The following is a 19,145-nucleotide window of genomic DNA, read 5'->3' as shown; positions in this document are numbered from 1 at the left end:
TTCATCGTCTTGTGTTGAGTCCCAAAATTGGAAAATGGCTTGAATAAAATATCAAAGAGCAACTTTTTCTTTATGCTGAGGAACAATGGATATTATATCCCAGATGCTTTAGGGAAATAAATCTGGTTCCTTCAGCATTCTTACTACTATTTTTTTTTGTGTGTTTTTTTCTCTCCAGTATAAATCATAGAATCCCTAGAGTGTAGAAGAAGGCCATTCAGCCCATCGAGTCTGCACCAACTTCAGAAAGAGCACCCTACTTAGGCCCATGCCGCCACCCTATCCCAGTAACCCCACCTAACCGTTGGGCACTAAGGGACAATGCGGCATGGCCAATCAACCCAATGTGCGCTTCTTTGGACTGTGGGAGGAATCTGGAGCACCCGGAGGAAACCCACGCAGGCACGGGGAGAACGTGCAAACTCCATACAGTCACCCAAGGTCTGAATTATAGAATCACTACAGTGCAGCTGAAGGCCATTTGGCCCATCAGGTTTGCACCGACCCTCTGAAAGAGCACCCTAACTCAGCCCACTCCCTTCCCTATCCCAGCAACTCCACCTAACCGTTGGACACTAAGGGGCAATTGATCATGGCCAACATGGCAAATCCACCTAACCTGCATGTCTTTGGTCTGTGGGAGGAAACCCACGCAGACACTGGGAGAATGTGCACACTCCACACAACCAGTGACCAAATTGAACTGAATTAGCCATTTAAAGTCTGTGGCTACAAGAGCAGGTCAGAGACTAGGAATCCTGTGGTTAGTAGCTCGCTGCCTGACTCCCATTAGCCTACCACCACCTACAAGGCGCAAGTGTGATGGAATGCCCCCCACTTGCCTGGGTTAGTGCAGCTCCAACAACACACAAGAAGCTCAACACCATGCAGAACAAAGCAGCCCACTTGATTGGCACCCCTTCCACAAACATTCACTCACTCCACCACAGACACAGTGTCGCATCTAATTCTTGTAGGTGATACATGCGTATCATCTACAAGATGCACTGCAGGAACTCATCAAGGCTCCTTAGGAGCACCTTCCAAACCAATGATCGCTATCATCTTGAACAGTGTTCTTCAAACTTTTTTTTCGGGGACCCATTTTTACTAACCAGCCAACCTTCGGGACCCAACCCGGCCGACCTTCGCGACCCACGCCGGCCAACCTGCGCGACCCATTTTCTCTTACCTTGTTTGCTGCTGACAAAAATGGAGGAAATGGTTTTGGGTCCCTTTGACCCTCCTACACGCTCCTCCAATGGAACCTGTTGGATGAAGGTGAAGCCTTCCTGTGTCGGACAGTATGGAGTCTCCATCTGTCCAAAGTTCTGCATTATTTTCCTGTAAAATTTTATCGAAATTGTAAAAGAAAAGAAAAATAAAATGAATAAAAGAAATGAATAAAACTGCCCCGAACTTATAAAACAAAAATCTGCGGCCGTTTTAAAAAAAAAAAGCGGCCGCGTTGCGTATGCACGCTGATGATTGGGCACACGTGTGTAGTGCGGCCGCATTTTTTTTACATGTGCGCGGCCATTTAGAAGGCCCCTTGCAGCCGGCGTTATTAACAGCCGGCTGCTGTGGTTGTTGCGCACAGATTTGCGCGATCGGGAGCATCGCGACGGATGGCTCCGCGACCCTCCTGACACCCGCCCACGACCCACCCATGGGTCACACCCCCGGGTTTGGCAATGCCTGATCTAGAAGGATAAAGGTAGCGGATACATGGGAACGCCGCCATTTGGATGTTCCCCTCCAGGCCACACGCCATCCTGACTTGGAAATATCTCGCCTTTGCTGGGTCATAATCCTGGAACTATGCCTGTACACTACATGGACTACAGTGGTTCAGGAAGGCAGCTCACCACCACCTTCTCGAGGGCAATTAGGGATGGGCAACAAATGCTGGCCTGGCCAGCGGTGCCCACATCCCGTCAAACTGAATTAAAAAAAACAATGGCAGAATTATATAATGTAGGAATCCAAGAAGGGGTTTAGATACAGCCATATGTATTTTAGTATATCATTTTCAACATCTATATAACTTTGAGTAACTCTCTGGTCTGATTGAGAGCTGATGATTTTGGAAAACAGACCGGAAGCTTTTTAAATCTAGAAGCAAATATGCCAAACGATGATGATGTAACTGTAAAAGTTTATTTGGACATATAATTTTTGCTTTTCTGGATTTGATATTGATTTCACCGGTTAATGGAACTGTCTACTGTTTGTATGATGGTGAAAGAAATCAATAATTTAGCTGGCGAAGTGCACTTGTGTGTTTTGATTGCAGAGTGTATTTAGCAATGGTGATTGGTCAGTGAATGCTATAATTCTTTTATTCTGATCCATAGTACTTTATGGTAGGCAACTAAATAACACACAGATAAAATAAGATGGAAAAACCCAAGTCTGGATTTCTCAAATCTTGTACTTTTTTATATTTTTGTTTTGTGTTTAGCTTTGCCTGACTTTGCTCATAGTTGAGAATGTGGGCTTGGTGCTGCATATTTTGGATAAGATAGCTGTGTTTTGCATTAATAGAGCACCTTTTAATGCAGCAAAATGGCCCAAGGCACTTAACAAGAGTTTTATAAATCACAGTTTTAACACTGAGCCGTAGGAGGAGATATGAGAACAGATGACCAGAAGCATTCTCGAGGAGCAGTGAGAGGTAGAGAGGCAAAGAGGTTTAATGAGAAAATTGCTGGGTGTTGGGGCAAGGCAGTTGAAAGCTCGGATACCAATGGAAGCCAGTACCGCCAAGATATGATCCCTAGTTTGTATTGTTTACTGAATAAACCTGGGTCCGTAATCTAGGCAACACTATTCAGCTAACTGTCCATGTGCAAACATATTTCCTGCTCCTGATTGCTATCCGGTGCCTCCCTGCTAATAAGTATGTTTGTGCAGGTCATTTCAAATTAATAGGGACAGAATTGAGTTTGCCATCGTTAAATTGCCAGTCAGTGCTCACTTGTAGGGTGGCCATTTGAGTTAGATCCTAAAGAGTAACCTGCAAAGCTCTATCCAAGATTTATGACTTCTTCCCTCAGGTTTTACTGTTGCCTATAACCGACTGCTGCCTTGCTAATATACTGGTGGAACTGCCACCTGAGCATCATCAAAACTGGTTGCATCAGTCATGTTTACAAGTGCAAACAATGTGGCTGTGTTGAGTGACATTACTCCCCTGGGACTCAAGTTGAGATGAGCAAGGGCTCAAGAGGAGACAGGCTTGTTGGGAAAAGAAATCAGATTTGAGAGAGGAAAATAGAATAATACAGCAACTGTAGAGGGTGAGGAGGAGGCCAGCAGGGAGACCGTTGAGACTTTGTGATTGAGGTAGGATGGGTTGGACTTTCTTCTTCTCGAGGTGTCTGCCTGACGGCAGGTCCAACCCACAGCATCGTAATCTCTACCATGAGGCAGATCCTAAATCCACCTCAGCTGGAACAGAGATCGTTGGCACCAATCTGATTCATACTGGACATCCAGCTAACTGAATAAACTGGCCCTTCAAAAAGTCCAGAGTTGCTCTGGCAAGGTCATTCTTACATGCATGTTGTCGCCTCAGGCTGTGGATAGTGAGGGTAGAGGCTTTTGATTTCTTTCCATCACATAGCTGACTAAGAATCTCTCCCGCTCTTACTGGCATATGTTGGAAAGACTTTATAAGTTGATGCTCAACCTCTTTGGCCACGTTATGAACATATCTTCCTTGACCATCAAGTCCTTGGGTGTGACTTAAACCTGGAGGTCCTGGCTCAGAGGCAAAGATGGTATCCATTGCACCACAAGATCTCTTGGGCTGGATTTCTTTGCAGGATGTCAGCTCCAGAACAGCATGTAACTTCACCCTTGGATAGGATCAGAAATGTCAACAAAGTTTAATAGTTTGTACTTTGTACAGTAGGTGTATGAGAATGGGACAGGGGGCTGAAAGTATAAGACCCATAAGGACTTGCACTAACTTGTTTTGGGTGTAATATTATGCCCAGACAGTGCAACCTATTTGATTTCTCAAGTTAACAATAGTAAATAAAAATAGAATAAAAGTTTTGTACTCCAATCCAGTTTAGCAGTTCACAAAGTACTGCACAGATCCTTTTGGTTAAATAAAATAAATGCTGCTCTCGGGTCTCGTCCTCCATTTCATTTTCTCATGCATGCAGACTGAGGGTTGGTACAAATTGTGGGAGGGCCCTAAACACAGCCTTTTCCCATTGAAACTTTGTCGCAGATAACCCAAGCTTCAGCGTATCCCTCAGCACATGGTACTGAACTTTGAACTGTTGTTAGTCTGCAACAGCCAGTCCCCGCACTGGAAAGCCAATAGGTTTGGGGCAGACCAAAGAATATCTTTCACCGAGTTGAAGGCCTTTTAGCGACAATCGACATTTGTCTCGGAGTGTGTCCCTGGGAGCAATCCATTCTGCAGGGCCCCAAGCATGTCATTTGCTGACCACTTCCTGATTTGTCTTCTGCACAAACCTTTCTACAAAGGACAGGTAATGCAGCACAGTCCAACTGAATATAGCATTCTGCGGCAATTTGACCAGGCCAATCCTTCACAACACTGGATACAGAGCAAACTTTGTCATGTGGGTACACTTGGTATTTGTGCATTGGGGGCCTATACAAAGCTTGATACAGCCATGCAAAAAGGTGGCCATTGGGGCGAGGATAATGTTGAATATGCTTTTCACCTATTCTTTGGAAATTTGTGCATCATGTGTCCGTGGGGATGGCTCATTTCTGATCTCCAGACAATTCAGTCGCCTTATTCTAAGGCAGAAGAGCCCAAGTTGCTTCACTTTACTCTCCTCCTAACCCATACCCCCTCATAACCCATACCCCCTAACATTAAACACATTGCTCCATTTTGCACTGCCTCAAACATTTGGAAGTCTCTTGAGAATCTGAACTGGACATAAAATCCCAGGCGTGGTTGAATGAGCACGATAACATTTGATCATTACCTTTTCTGACTCACATTCTACTGTTTTTGCATGTTCTCCATCCTACTGGTTTTGTGGGTTGCCCCTTTACATAGATTGGGCATGCCTAGCATCAAATTTACTAAGGTTCCTCAGCCCCTTTCAATTTCAACCATAGCTATTTTCACACCATTCATTGAGTGCACATCATCTATATTCTTTTCCTACAGCATCATTTTTGTCTGCGTTAAATTAACATGGTTCTGCTCATTTATTTATCCTTCGCAACTCATTCTATATCTGTGATTTCCGTGCTACCTATTCCAATACCAATCATTTGGTATAATTTACAGAATTGTCCATTTTGCACACAGTTTCTGAATCTAGATCTTTTAAAATTATGTGGAGAGATGGTTGCACCATCTCTGGTTGAGTTCACAGACGCCCATCTCATTATTCCCTGCTTCCTGCCCCCAAATATTCCCCATCTACACTTCAACCATCTTATTACTCACGCCGTCTCTACTGTACTGTTGAACTTAAATGAACCTTGTCAAAAGCCTCTTGGAAGTCGAGGTACACCACATCATGGGCTTGCAACAGTCCACAGGGGTTGTCTCTTCTTTAAAGAAGTTAAAGAAATTGGTCAGGCTGAATATTCCCCTTATTTAAGAAACCATTGGTGATGCACTGGGAGCACAATTTGATACCTGTGGATAAGTGAATTAAGATAGGCTGAATGGCCATACATATTGCTCATGATCTAGTGTCACTTTGCTGGAACCAAGTTGTTGACCTGACCTTCTAGGTGGAGAATAACACTTGCCAACATAAACAAAAAGGAGAAAATGGTATCATTTAATACAAATTGGAAGCAGTTCCCCTCTACTTGGTCACATGCTTGCAAGCCGATAGAATTGCTTGCATTTGTCTGGTCAATTCCAGATGGGAGTAAGAGACCATAAGACATAGGAGTGGAAGTAAGGCCATTCGGCCCATCGAGTCCACTCCACCATTCAATCATGGTTGATTTCAACTCCATTTACCCGCTCTCTCCCCATAGCCCTTAATTCCTCGAGAAATCAAGAATTTATCAATTTCTGTCTTAAAGACACTCAATGTCCCGGCCTCCACCGCCCTCTGTGGCAATGAATTCCACAGACCTACCACTCTCTGGCTGAAGAAATTTCTCCTCATCTCTGTTCTAAAGTGACTCCCTTTTATTCTAAGGCTGTGCCCCCGCGTCCTAGTCTCCCCTGCTAATGGAAACAACTTCCCTACGTCCATCCTATCCAAGCCATTCATTATCTTGTAAGTTTCTATTAGATCTCCCCTCAACCTCCTAAACTCCAATGAATATAATCCCACGATCCCAGTATTTGAGCAGTTGTCTACAAAAGACGAGCCAGATGAAGCATGGCGTGATTTTAGAAGCTAAGAACCACAACTGTGTTCCAGACCACCTCTGAACAAGGTCTGTTAGACTCTTTATGAAAAGGAAACCAATATTTAATTTTGATGAAATAACTAGAATACATAAATAAATGAATTTTGTTTACACAATATATGTTCTCTTATCCCTGTTGTGAATGCAGACGGTGCTGGAGGAACATGCTGATGATGATCAGAAACTGGCTATCACTGGGGTCCCAATTGTAACATGGCCAAAGAAGACCGTGAAGGTAAGAAGGGATGGTAGGATCATAAACTGAAGGAAACATGTATTCGTATTTTTCAATATTGTTCACAACTAAAATCTTTATGCTTGTGGAAAATGTCCATGTTGATGCAAATTACCACGGGCCAGTTCACTGTATCCAGAACTCTGACGAAGCATAATTTTATATTCATTAAAGTTTTTTGATGTTCAAGATGTTTTGCAATACTTTTTAAGCCATTTATGCAATTTGTTTCGAGAGTGCTCGTGTTGGGATTTGCAGAGGGTTTGTTGATCATGTAGTTTCCAGTATCTTTAAAGCTACGAGGCCACGTTGAAATGTTATTTGTGCTGTTATATTTTTTGCCTTGGGGTTTCATCTTTGCATGTGCTTAAATTAGGCAATGTTTATACAATGTTTGACTTTTGCATTCATTATTCTTTTGGTACCAGTAGTGTAATGGTGACATAATGTTGTCAACACAAAATCAACTTTCATGTTATTCATGTATAATTTAGAAATATATTCTGGCTGGTCGAAGGATTGTAATCGGGTATATTCATACAGTTAAAGTCAGGCTGTACATTTCTTTGGGCCTATTTTTGAATCAGTTGTTTATGATGAGGAATGTTCATGTTCAAGATTGGAACAGTTCGTTTCAGGCATCCGTTGTCTGTATCAAACATTCCTTGGTATGTCATAGTTAAGCTCCTCTACTCTACCTTAATGCTGCCTCAGAAGAGCAAACCTTGATGCACTAATATTTAATGTACCAATGTGATACCTTTCCATTCTTCACATTAGCACTCCTGTGACTTCTGAGAGAGAGATTGCTAAATAGTGCCAAATTATGGGCAATTTTGTGATCTGCAGCCTTGGCAAAGTTATGGGAGAGGGTTGTTGAGGGTAGTGAGACTGGTCTGCACATAAATCTTCAAAAGTAGTTTACCACATAAACTTGTTAGCAAAATTAAAAACCCATGGAATTAAAGAGACCAATAATGCATGTAAATGAAAATGGCTGAGGTAGATAATGTAGTCGTCCTTGAAGCAGAATGTTTGAATATTTTAAGCCAGAAATGGGTAGATCCTTGGTAAGCAAGGGGCTGATAGGTTATCAGGGATAGGTAGGGTGCATATTTGAAGTTACGTTATCCAATCATCCATAATCTTTTTAAATGGGAGAGCAGAGTCAGGGGCTGAATGGCCTACTCCTGCTCCTTGTTCAAATGTTTGTATGTCTTGATAAACTGCTGTTTGTAGAACAGGAATAAAGTATACATTGGTGGGTTCCCCAGAATTTGGCAATTGGCCCCACTGCTCTTTTTGATTATATATTAATCTGGAACTGGACTTGGTCATAATTTCAAAGTTGCAAATTAAAATTTGTTGAAAAGAATGATGAGAATAGTAAGTTTCAGGAGGACATAGACTGGTGAAATAGGCAGGCCACTGGCAAATAAAATTAACACAGGAAAGTGTGAAGTGATGCATTTTGTAAAATGGATGAGGAGAGGCAAAAGAAAAACTAAATGGCACAATTTTCGAAGGAGTGCAGCAACAGAGATATCTTGTGGATGTATATAATACTTGGAAGGTGATAGAAAAGCGAGACAGCTTTTAAAAAAGCATATGGGGTCTTTGGCTTTATTAATAGAAGAATAGATTACAGAAGCTGTAACTTTACAAAATACTGGTTAGACCTCAGCCAGAGTATTTATTGTGTTCAATTCTGGGCACCGCACTTGGATTGGATGGGATTTGTTTACTATCACGTGTACCGAGGTACTGTGAGAAGTATTTTTCTGCGAGGAGATCAAACAGATCATTAAGTACATGAAAATAAAATAAAAGAAAAAGAAAATACATAATAGGGCAACACAAGGAGTTGGTAATAGTGGGGAAGAAGCTGTTTTTGAATCTGTTTGTGTGTCTTCTCAGACTTTTGTATCTCCCGCCCGATGAAAGAAGTTGGAAGAGTGAGTAAGCAGGGTGGGAGGGGTCTTTGATTATGCTGTCCACTTTCCCCAGGCAGCGGGAGCTGTAGGTGGAGTCAATGGATGGGAGGCAGATGTGTGTGATGGACTGGGCTGTGTTCACGACTCTCTGAAGTTTCTTGCGGTTCTCGGCCGAGCCGTTGCCATACCAGGCTGTGATAAAGCCAGATAGGATGCTTTCTATGATGCATTTTGAAAAGTTGGTATGGGTTAATGTGGACATGCCGAATTTCCTTAGTTTCCTGAGGAAGTATAGGCACTGTTGTGCTTTCTTGGTGGTAGCAACTTGGTGGGGAACCCCATGGAATTTGAAGCTGTTAACCATCTCCACCTCGGCCCTGTTGATGCTGACATGGGTGTGTACAGTACTTTGCTTCCTAAAGTCAATGACCAGTTCTTTAGTTTTTCTGGCATTGAGGGATAGATTGTTGTCTTTGTACTACCCCACTAGGTTCTCTATCTCCCTCCTGTATTATGGCTTTCGGAAGAATGTGAAGGCAATAGTGTGAGGGTTTAGAAGGAATTTATTAGAATAGTACCAAGGATGAAGGACCTCAGCTGTGTGAAAAGACGAGGGGGAATCTGGAATTGTTCTCCTTGGAGCAGAGGAAGTTAGGAGATTCGATAGACATGTTAGAATTTTGAATAGTTTTGATAGAGTAAATAAGAAGCTGTTTCTGGTGGCTGAACTGTTGATAGCCAGAGAATACAGATTTAAGATATTGGCAAAAGAAACAGAGCGACATGAGGAGTGTATTTTTTAGACAATGAGTTCTGATCTGGAATGCACTGCCTGCAAGGTTGGTTGAAAGTGATTCAATTGCAACATTCAAAAATCAATTGGGGTATGATCCTTGATGGGAAAAATTTGCATGGCTGCAGAGATTGAGTGAAGTGGGACAATTTTGGTAGGCCTACTAAAGAGCAACAAAGAAAGAATGGGTGGAATGGCCTCCTTTATGTTGCATCATTCTATGATTCTGACAACTGGAACCATGTTGTGAATACCCAAGCGGATTTAATGTAGGACCTTTAGATCTATAAATAGAGTTAACTTTCAGTCAGTTGTAATCAAATTACAGATTCCAAAATGAAAGTTCAGTGTCTAACCAATCAAATTCAAGTTTGAACCTCATTCCTAATTTAGCGCCGAATAGTCAGGGATTAGGTTAACCCGGACGGGGAGACTAGATTGCATCACAAAACTGGTCTTTGAGAAAGTAGGACTGACCATGAATGTTCCGCTCTTTGGTTGATAAAAAAAATCAGAGAGACTAGTTGATCATGGTGTACTGTGGATAACAAGAATGATGAATATATGAACAATCATGTGAATTGAGGGAATTGAACCCTAAAGGGGTTCGGAGAAGAAAATAAACTTCTGTAACTATTTATGTTGACACTGCTATGGTGCTGTTACACTGCCATTCTATTTTTTATTAAATTTAGAGTAGCTTTTACAATGAAGGGACAATTTAGCATGGCCAATCCACCTAACCAGCACATCTTTGCGTTGTGGGGTGAAACCCATGCAGACATGGGGAGAATGTGCAAACTCCAAACGGACAGTGACCCAGGGCCGGGATTCGAACCTGGGACCTCAGTGCCGTATTCCCAGTGCTAACCACTGTACCACATGCCGCCCCTTTTACACTGCCATTCTAGAACTGGTGTGAGCAAATACCACAGTTGTGCCGTGAACACTCTACTCAGGGAATGAATACTTAAAAACATATACAAAGATTTGCCTGCTAATTTCCAACTACCACCTACTCAGGTTCTATACAGCTGCAGCATGGCTTAAGAAAGAAAATTAGAACCGTAGTTATTCCACACTTGGAGTATAGTTTTCAATTCTGGTCGCCACACTATCAGAAGGATTTGGAGTCTTTGGAGAGAGTGCAGAAGAGTTTTACCAGAATGTTGCCTGGTGTGGAGGGCATTAGCTATGAGGAGAGGTTGAATAACTCGGTTTGTTCTCACTGGAATGTCAGAGGTTGAGGGGCGACTTGATAGAGGTCTACAAAATTATGAGGGGCATAGACAGAGTGGATGGTCAGAGGCTTTTTCCCAGGGAGAGGGGTCACTTACTAGGGGGCATAGGTTTCGGGTGCGAGGGGCAAGGTTTAGAGGAGATGTACAACGCAAGTTTTTATACACAGAAGGTAGTGGGTGCCTGGAACTCTCTGCCGGAGGGTGTGGTGGAAGCAGGGACGTTAGTGATGTTTAAGGGGCACCTTGACAAATACATGAATAGGATGGGAATAGAGGAGTACAGACCCCAGAAGTGTAGAAGATTTTAGTTTAGACGGGCAGCATGGTCGGCGCAGGCTTGGAGGGCCGAAGGGCCTGTTCCTGTGCTGTACTTTTCTTTGCTCTTCCATGTGACTGTTAGAAAATGGAAAAAGTGCAGAAGACAGGTTTACTGTACCTGTCACTTTCTGTCAGGCCTCGCAAAATCCTTTATCAGCATTTTTGGTCCCCTTACCTCAGAATGGATATTATTGCCACAGAGGGAGTGCAACAAAGATTCATCAGACATATTTTGGGGATGGTGGGACTGTCTTATGAAGAGAGATTGGGGAACCTGGGCCTTAATTGGGAAAAACAACTTGGTATTCTTTTTATATTTAAAAAAAAACAAAAGTGGCAAATGTTCAAGAAATAGGCCAGTCAGTTTAACATCAATGATGGATACTGATGTGACCATCAATTCACAGGACACGTGGTTGGAAGTGAAGAGTGGTTTTAATAGTCTTACAACTGAGCCTGCCTGCGACGAAATGAACTGGCAGCAGGCTCACAACTGCAGATCTTTATACTTCCAGTTAGTGGGAGGAGCCATGGGCGGAACCAAGGGTGGAGCCCAGTACAAACTCCTCATCTCCCCCTATGGGCAGAGCGGCGCAACTGCTCGTATACCGAGCTTACAGAGACGCAACACATACAATATAACACAGTGTGAATTACTAGGATTGTGATTCACCACAGGTACCTATACCTATAGTCCGAAACTTCGGGCAGCACGGTAACACAGTGGGTAGCACTGATGCTTCACAGCTCCAGGGTCCCAAGTTTAATTCCTGGCTTGGGTCACTGTCTGTGTGGAGTCTGCACGTTCTCCCCGTATCTGCATGGGTTTCCTCCGGGTGCTCCGGTTTCCTCCCACAAGCCCCGAAAGACATGCTTGTTCGGTGAATTGGACATTCTTAATTCTCCCCCTGTTTACCCAAACAGGCGCTGGAATGTGGCGACTGGGAGCTTTTCACAGTAATTTTATTCCACCTCAGGTGAAAAAAGAAGCAAACCCTACCACAGCGTGTATCCATTAGAGCCGCCCTACCCAAACCCAACTTTAATATCAAACATTATAGGAAGAAAACAGAAACCCGCACCCCAATCCCCTCCCTCCAACAGTTCCAACAATATCATAAATACCTTCCAAATCAGCAAATTCCATTACAGCAACATACCCTCCTCCACTTTACAGCCATCCCACATACAACAAACAAAAACTTTTTTTTAAAAATACAGGAGAACAAAAGAGTGTCCAAACCAAAAGGATCATAGTCATCAAGGCCTTCAGTTTCTCTCTTCTTCTCCCCCCCCCCCCCCCCAAATCCAGGTTTATTATCAAAGTAATTTGCCTTCTCCAGCATGTTGGAATATTAATCTCTGTCTCTGAAAGTGACACGAAGACAAGGCGGGTACGCCATCCAAAACCAACGTTGCTTCTGTAGATGGCTTTCTTAGCCTTGCTGAACACCGTGCCCCTTTGTACCAACTCTACCCCGTAATCTTGATATATTTGGATGGGATGATCCTCCCCTCTGCACTCTTAAGTGTCTGCCGCCCATTTAGGGACCCCACGGGCTTCCCAAACATCTCTGGCAGACCAACGATCCTTAAATTCTGTTGTCTGGAGTTGGTTCTCCAGGTCATCGACTTTCGCCTTTAACACCTTTTGCACCCCCGCCTCCCCCCAACCCGACCACTGTGATCATTGGGCGCCTCCTCTTTAATCTTTTAATCGTAGTCCCCTTTACCTCCACCCGCTTATCCAACCTGCCTAAGGTTGTACAAATAGGTATCGAGGCCCTCTCAATCGCCTTCCTCAAATCATCAGCAACTGAATGTTGCTATTTCTTGAATTCGCATGACATGAATTCCACCAACTTCTCGGTCGTCCACTGAGTCGGCAACTATGCCACGGAGACCGTTGCCATTTTCTCCCTTTTCTGAGGCTCGAGAGACATCTAAATTGGACGAAGATCCCTTGCCCGATTTATTACACATCTCTCGACAGAAAGGATCTGATTCTGTCATTCTGTACCCATTTCTTCCTTAAAAAAACACTTGATAAAAAGGCCAAAAACCAAATCCTCAGGCAGAAGCCACCTAGTGACCGCTCCCCTCATAGCCATCACCGGAAGTACTAAACACAGATTTCTAACATGGGGTATCAGCCTTCTAACACTTTGAGGGTGCATTAATGCATTGGGTGTAGCACTGCAATGTCTTGGGAGCCAGTAAGGATAGAGTACTCGGGTGTATACGGATTGAGGATGATTTGTTTCTTTATTCAACTATTTTGGTTCTGTACCTTTAATTTCCAGGTACCTTTGACCAGTTTACTTAATCAAAGGTTTTGCCTAAGGTGTCTTTATTTTCGAGGAAACAATCCACAAACACTTGTTCAAAATTCAACAAGATTTATTAGCACAATTAACCCTTATCAGAACTCAAGATCAATGTATACTGCCTGTAATGATGGCTAGATTGACTATGGACCTGATTGCTGGAATTCCTCTGGCACATCTTCACGAAGGTGGTTCTCGCTTGCGGTCCCTTCCTTCCTTCCTTCCTTCTGGTCTGGTCTTCACTTCTCCGATCTGGTCATGGTCACCTTGCACACCGAGTCTTTGCTTTTCGAGGGGTCCGGAACGCCTGTGTTTATCCCCCTCCCTTCACGCTCTTTTACCATTTCCTCTGGCTTTCTGCCAATGACACCTCAGGTGGAGGTCTCAGCAACCAATGGTCCGATTGATGACCTTTTGACGGGCCACCTCAGCCCGCCCATGTGTCCCATCCCATCTCTGGTGGTGTAGGCTGCACATAACCTGTTCCCATATAAGGTAACAGTAGAAACTCTGGGTGACGGAAAGTCTGGCTCGATCTGGGCGACTGACAGTAGACCTGTGCTTATCAATAGGGTGCAGTGATCCCCCTGATGGGTGATTGACGGAGCAGGTCCAGACATATTCTGGCAGTTTGTGTGTTGCTTTTGTATTTGATTTTGGTCAAGTCTGAATTTCAACAGCCTGATGTTTGACTGCAGTATGATTTTAAAATGCCAATTCTTTAATTTAGGATATCCAATTTAATCACGCAAATTCTTTACTTCAAAATACCTAATTTTAATCGGACCTAAATCTAGACCTTGCTAGGTTACCACGGTCCCTCCTCTTAATCCAGTGAGCGTCAGCGAACAATATCACACAATATCGACCAAACCACCTTTGACGAGTAAGATCCTGATCTTAGGTTTACAATGTTATCCCTGGCCCACAACAATGCAAAATCTTAATAAATAGTAGAACACATTAACAGCAAACAACAACAACAAAAAAATTCAACAACAATAAGATGCAACAATATTACTAGGAATTTACAGGTGTAAGAAATACATTAATGTAAAGGGTGAACAGGCATACAGAGCAGGGAACTATTATAATATATATAGAATTTACAGTGCAGAAGGAGGCCATTCGGCCCATCGAGTCTGCACCGGCTCTTGGAAAGAGCACCCTGGCCAAGGTCAACACCTCCACCCTATCCCCATAACCCAATCCAACACTAAGAGCAATTTTGGACACGAAGAGCAATTTAGCATGGCGAATCCACCTAACCCGCACATCTTTGGACTGTGGGAGGAAACCAGAGTACCCGGAGGAAACCCACGCACACACGGGGAGGATGTACAGACTCCGCACAGACAGTGACCCAAGCTGGAATCGAACCTGGGACCCTGGAGCAGTGAAGCGATTGTGCTATCCACAATGCTACTGTGCATGAATATACATTCATTTTACACAACGGAACAGTAGAACTAAGTACATCGGTGCTGAATGGGACGTCACTGGCTTCTTTTATATATTCTTTCTCGAAGTCGGAGGATCATTTCTGCCTCCAGGCATCGCGTAAATTCTTTTTTCCAACGGACTAATTTGACAGGATCGTTGGGTACACCGCCATAAGTAAAATGCCGATTATGGGTGCATGTGACAGGAGGCGGACCCATGGGTGAATTTGAATATTTGAATCCCAATCCCAGAGGTCCTCCCACAATGTAGTGACTTTGATCTCACTAATTTTCTTTTTTATTTCCTCTGTTTATTGCACAATTTAGCCACAGGTCTTGTGTGCCGTGATCAATTGTGCACAAATTTGTTGGAACTTTTAGGGCAGAAGTGTTAACCCGGTGTCAAATCTTTTGAAATATTCAGCCAAATTTTGTCTTGTTTCCTCACTAGCATTAATAAATAAGTTTTCCCTCCGGTGTACGTCTGCAATTTCAATCAACCCTATCCCCTCGTAGAAATGTGTGGTCTGAAGCAGAAAGAATGTTGTGGATGGTACATGTACTAGGGGTTGGTTTAGCTCAGTGGGCTAAACAGCTAGCTTGTAACGCAGAACAAGGCAGCAGCATGGTTCAATTCCCGTACCGGCCTCCCCGAACAGGCACCGGAATGTGGCGACGAGGGGCTTTAAACAGTAACTTCAATGAAGCCTACTCGTGACAATAAGCGATTATTATTATTATTATTATTATTATGTGGCTGCCCCATATTGGTAGTTCGCTTTGACAAAGCTTTGACAAAAGTCATCGGACTCGAAACGTTAGCTCTTTTCTCTCCCTACAGATGCTGCCAGACTTGCTGAGATTTTCCAGTATTTTCCCTTTCGTTTCAGATTCCAGCATCCGCAGTAATTTGCTTTTATTTTTGGTAGTTCGCTAGCGAGTTGTGATGCAATATCCCCCCCCCCCCCCCCCCCCCCCCCCCCCCCCCCCCCCCCCCCCAGATGTTGCCCAGGTGACATGCTTTTCCAGATTTCTAATTTCTAGTGTACAATTTGGGTCGGTAGTTGTCCTGATTCCACAAAGGGCATGCACATTCCCATATGCCTAGTCTGGGCACCCAACCGTTTTTTCTGTGGGTTCACATTTGTCCAGACTGGTGTCTATGAGCGTCCCTCCTTTCTCGACAACATATGGGAGAGTTCCCTGATACCCCATCCACATCTCTTCTTGAATGACTCCTACATTTTCGGCTTTGAAGAGTCTCAATCCGACTTTGTCTTTTAGTATGACTGGGATCACTAATACCATCCCTAGCACAATTCCCAGGATTCCCCCTGCAGCTATCATTAGACCAGACCATTAGACGGTTCATTATATGGTGCAGTATACATGGTGCAATATAGATGTTCAATTTGTTCATCGCTGATCCAGGACGGAACTTTCCCTCTGCTAACCTGGTCGAGGTTCTCTCGCAGCTGCTCGACCGTCCACTGGCCATTTATGGTGCACAAGTTTGGTTCTGCTGCCTGGCATCATCCTCCACTCTCCCTTGGGCAATCCGATTTATTGTTTGGGCGTGTCCCTCCGAGACAGTAACCATAAGACTACTGGCCCTGTTCCCTGCCTGATTTCCTTCCGCATCTTGTCGAGTGTTGTCATTTAAGCTGTCCAGGGTCTGTTTAATTTGTCAGGTTAGGACTCTGAGCTTGTTATCCAAATCTGCCAAATCAAGCACATTGATGGCGGATATCCTTGTCCCATATAAGGTTGCCAGATCATTCAAGATTTCCCCCGCTCTTGCATCCCTTGGGTCTGGGTTCTAACTTCCCCTCGTGTGTCCCAGTCTTTGGGTTAATAACCTCTGGGTCAGGTGGAGGTACAATTTCCTTCCCGGGGCATGGGCCTAAGTGGGGGGGACTCTTTTGGAGGGTTGGTGCAGAATCAACGAGCCGAATGGCCTCCTTCTGCACTGTAGGGATTCTATGATCACACAGCACTCCACCCTCCCCAAATATATCTATTCCAATATTTTCTACCTTGCAGCTCGTTTCTTATCCATTCCCAAGATTTACCCTGAATCCCAACACCCCCCCCCCCCCCCCCCCCCCCCCGCTCTTTTACCTCACTGAAGTATACCAGAAAGCATTAGTTTGCATCCTCTGTCTTTGAGTTTGCAGGCAATCCTTACATATGACTCATTTCTTTCTACGTCAATTAACCCTGAATAGGCTGCTACCTCTGGGTCTCTTGCTGTTGTGTTCAGTATGTATTCAACCTTTCCTGCTCTTTAAAGTCCAGCTATAAAACTTGTGACACACATGCCTATCCCCTTTGTTTTTGAACTTATTGTTTTTATTTTTATTTTCTCACATCAAAAGATTCACATGGTAAAAGAGTTAGAATTGTACATCTCACAATCATTAGTGCTGTTGACAGAAGTATAAAAGAAATACTTCCAAGGGCACTTAATAGCTTAGAGAATCAAGTTACATGTACAGGCAAGTGTTGATACAGCAGATAAACAAGAATTTGAGGATAACTGGTCCATATAAAAGTTGCTTCCTAGTACCAGCGAAAAATGACTAAGAAATATGTGGGAAAGCACGGTTTAAAGAAAAATGAGGTGGGGGGGGGGGCAAGTAAAATATATCTAATGAGTGGTATTGGGTTGGGGAGTGCTCTCTGGTTTAGTTCACGTGAACAAAGTTCCCCTTACTGGGATTCACTGTTGAAAGAATTTTTTGTCCTGTAAGCGCAATACATTTAAAAAAAAATTTAGAATACCCAATTCTTTTTTTCCAATTAAGGGGCAATTTAGTGTGGCCAATCCACCTAACCTGCATATCTTTTGGGTTGTGGGGGTGAAACCCACACAGACACGGGGAGAATGTGCAAACTCCACACGGACAGTGACCCAGAGTCGGGATTCGAACCCGGGTCCTCAGCGCCGTAGGCAGCAATGCTAACCACTGTGCCACCGTGCTGCCCTGTAACCGCAATACATGCGTGATTCTTTCCATCTCAAATAGCTTGCTGACTTTGGATATCCAAGTTCCATAGGTTGGGCATATGTATTTCAGCCAATTGAGAGTGATGGCCTTAATGGCAAAGGGTAGTTATGTTTTCTTCCTTCCATCCCTTCTGGAATTGTCCTCAATAAAGCCCTGGGGGGGGGGGGGGGGGGGGGGGGGGGGGGCGGGGGGGGGGGGGGGGGGGATTGGTGCCCCGCAGTGTCTTCAGCAACTACTTGTGGGGGAGGAACCGATTATTACAATAATAATGTGGTGTTCTGAAATACCTAGTAATGAGCTTCCATTTATAGTCTCTCCAGGAATGTGAGTAGGTAACAAGATGGGCGTCAGAATAAATGTAATTCTAGTCTTCCACTGGCATCTCCTGTTGCAGTTCAACCTCCCATTCCTTTTCATGTATAAGGAATTGCTCGGTGCCACGGAGAGTAATGTCTGATATTTCCGGGCTATTACTTTTTCCCCCAGTGACATCTCGTTGGATGTTTACAAAGTATGACTGCTTTGGAGACGGACTTCTTACTTTGTTTACGTCTTCATGTTTTAAAAGAAAGTGTCTTATCGCTTGGTAGCTTTTTTAAAAAGTCAGTATTTTGAAGACCAAATTCCCCTCTGATTTTCTCGAATGATTTTAGAATATCCTGCTGAAGTAGCTGGTGAAGGAAGGTGAGACCATATACATGGAGGGTGTGAAACCTTTCATAGACCTAATAAGTGGTCAGAGCCAAACTTATCCCTTTTTCTGAGCAATGAATTCTCCATTACTTGAAATCCCTTGTGACTTACCAGTTATCTCTGCTTTTCCAGCTGTTACTACATCTGCAATTTTGTTTCCTTCTGTATTATAGGGTGATGCCTGGTACCTCTGTTACTATTGATCTTCCCGAGTAGCTTCAGAGGTTCTCTCCATTTTATTTGCTACTTTTGCAACAGTATCCCTCCAGCTTAACTGTACTGTGGGCATTTGAATATACTGTGACACTGTCTATTTTCATATTGATATGTTGTTTTGTTTGGCTGTTGAAAAACAGTTTAGTTGAACCAGGGTTTCTCAAACTGGGGGTTGTGAGTAAATCATAGAATTTACAGCGCATTCTTTTTTTTTATTTGCTTGCTTTTCGAAAAAATCTTTTTATTTGGGTGAATGGTATTTTGCCAAATAGGATTTTTCCCTTTGCGGGTCTTTTAAACATGTATTTTTGCACTGGTTGAGTCAGAACAAAAGGGGTTAAATCACCATCACTGAGAATTATTATGACGGAAAGCATCAGTTTAGCCCTAGGCATATTGACTCTAGAATCTCCATGAACATTGTACTGGCCTTTTAGATAAGATCAAGAGTGAGACCATGTGTAATGTCTGCTCTTCTCAGCTTGGATCTTTTATGTCTCTTTTGAGGGGACCATGAATTGGATTCAATTTGAATTTGTAATTGT

The 19,145-nt window shown here is 43.5% G+C and overlaps 1 protein-coding gene across 16 annotated transcripts in view; it reads left to right on the top strand.

The window, feature by feature from the left end:
- The window catches only part of LOC119961852 (lysine-specific demethylase 2B), a 290,442-nt gene that overhangs the window by 185,555 nt on the left and 85,742 nt on the right, over nucleotides 1-19,145 (top strand). For all 16 annotated transcript variants that reach the window (XM_038789282.1, XM_038789334.1, XM_038789320.1 and 13 more), the window contains one exon: nucleotides 6,539-6,625. In XM_038789282.1, coding sequence (XP_038645210.1) covers nucleotides 6,539-6,625 — 87 coding nt within the window. The remainder of the gene's footprint in view (nucleotides 1-6,538; nucleotides 6,626-19,145) is intronic.

This window comes from Scyliorhinus canicula, chromosome 1, assembly GCF_902713615.1.
Source record: "Scyliorhinus canicula chromosome 1, sScyCan1.1, whole genome shotgun sequence".
NCBI classification, from domain to species: Eukaryota; Metazoa; Chordata; class Chondrichthyes; order Carcharhiniformes; family Scyliorhinidae; genus Scyliorhinus; species Scyliorhinus canicula.
This window is presented reverse-complemented; position numbering and strand designations above follow the sequence as displayed.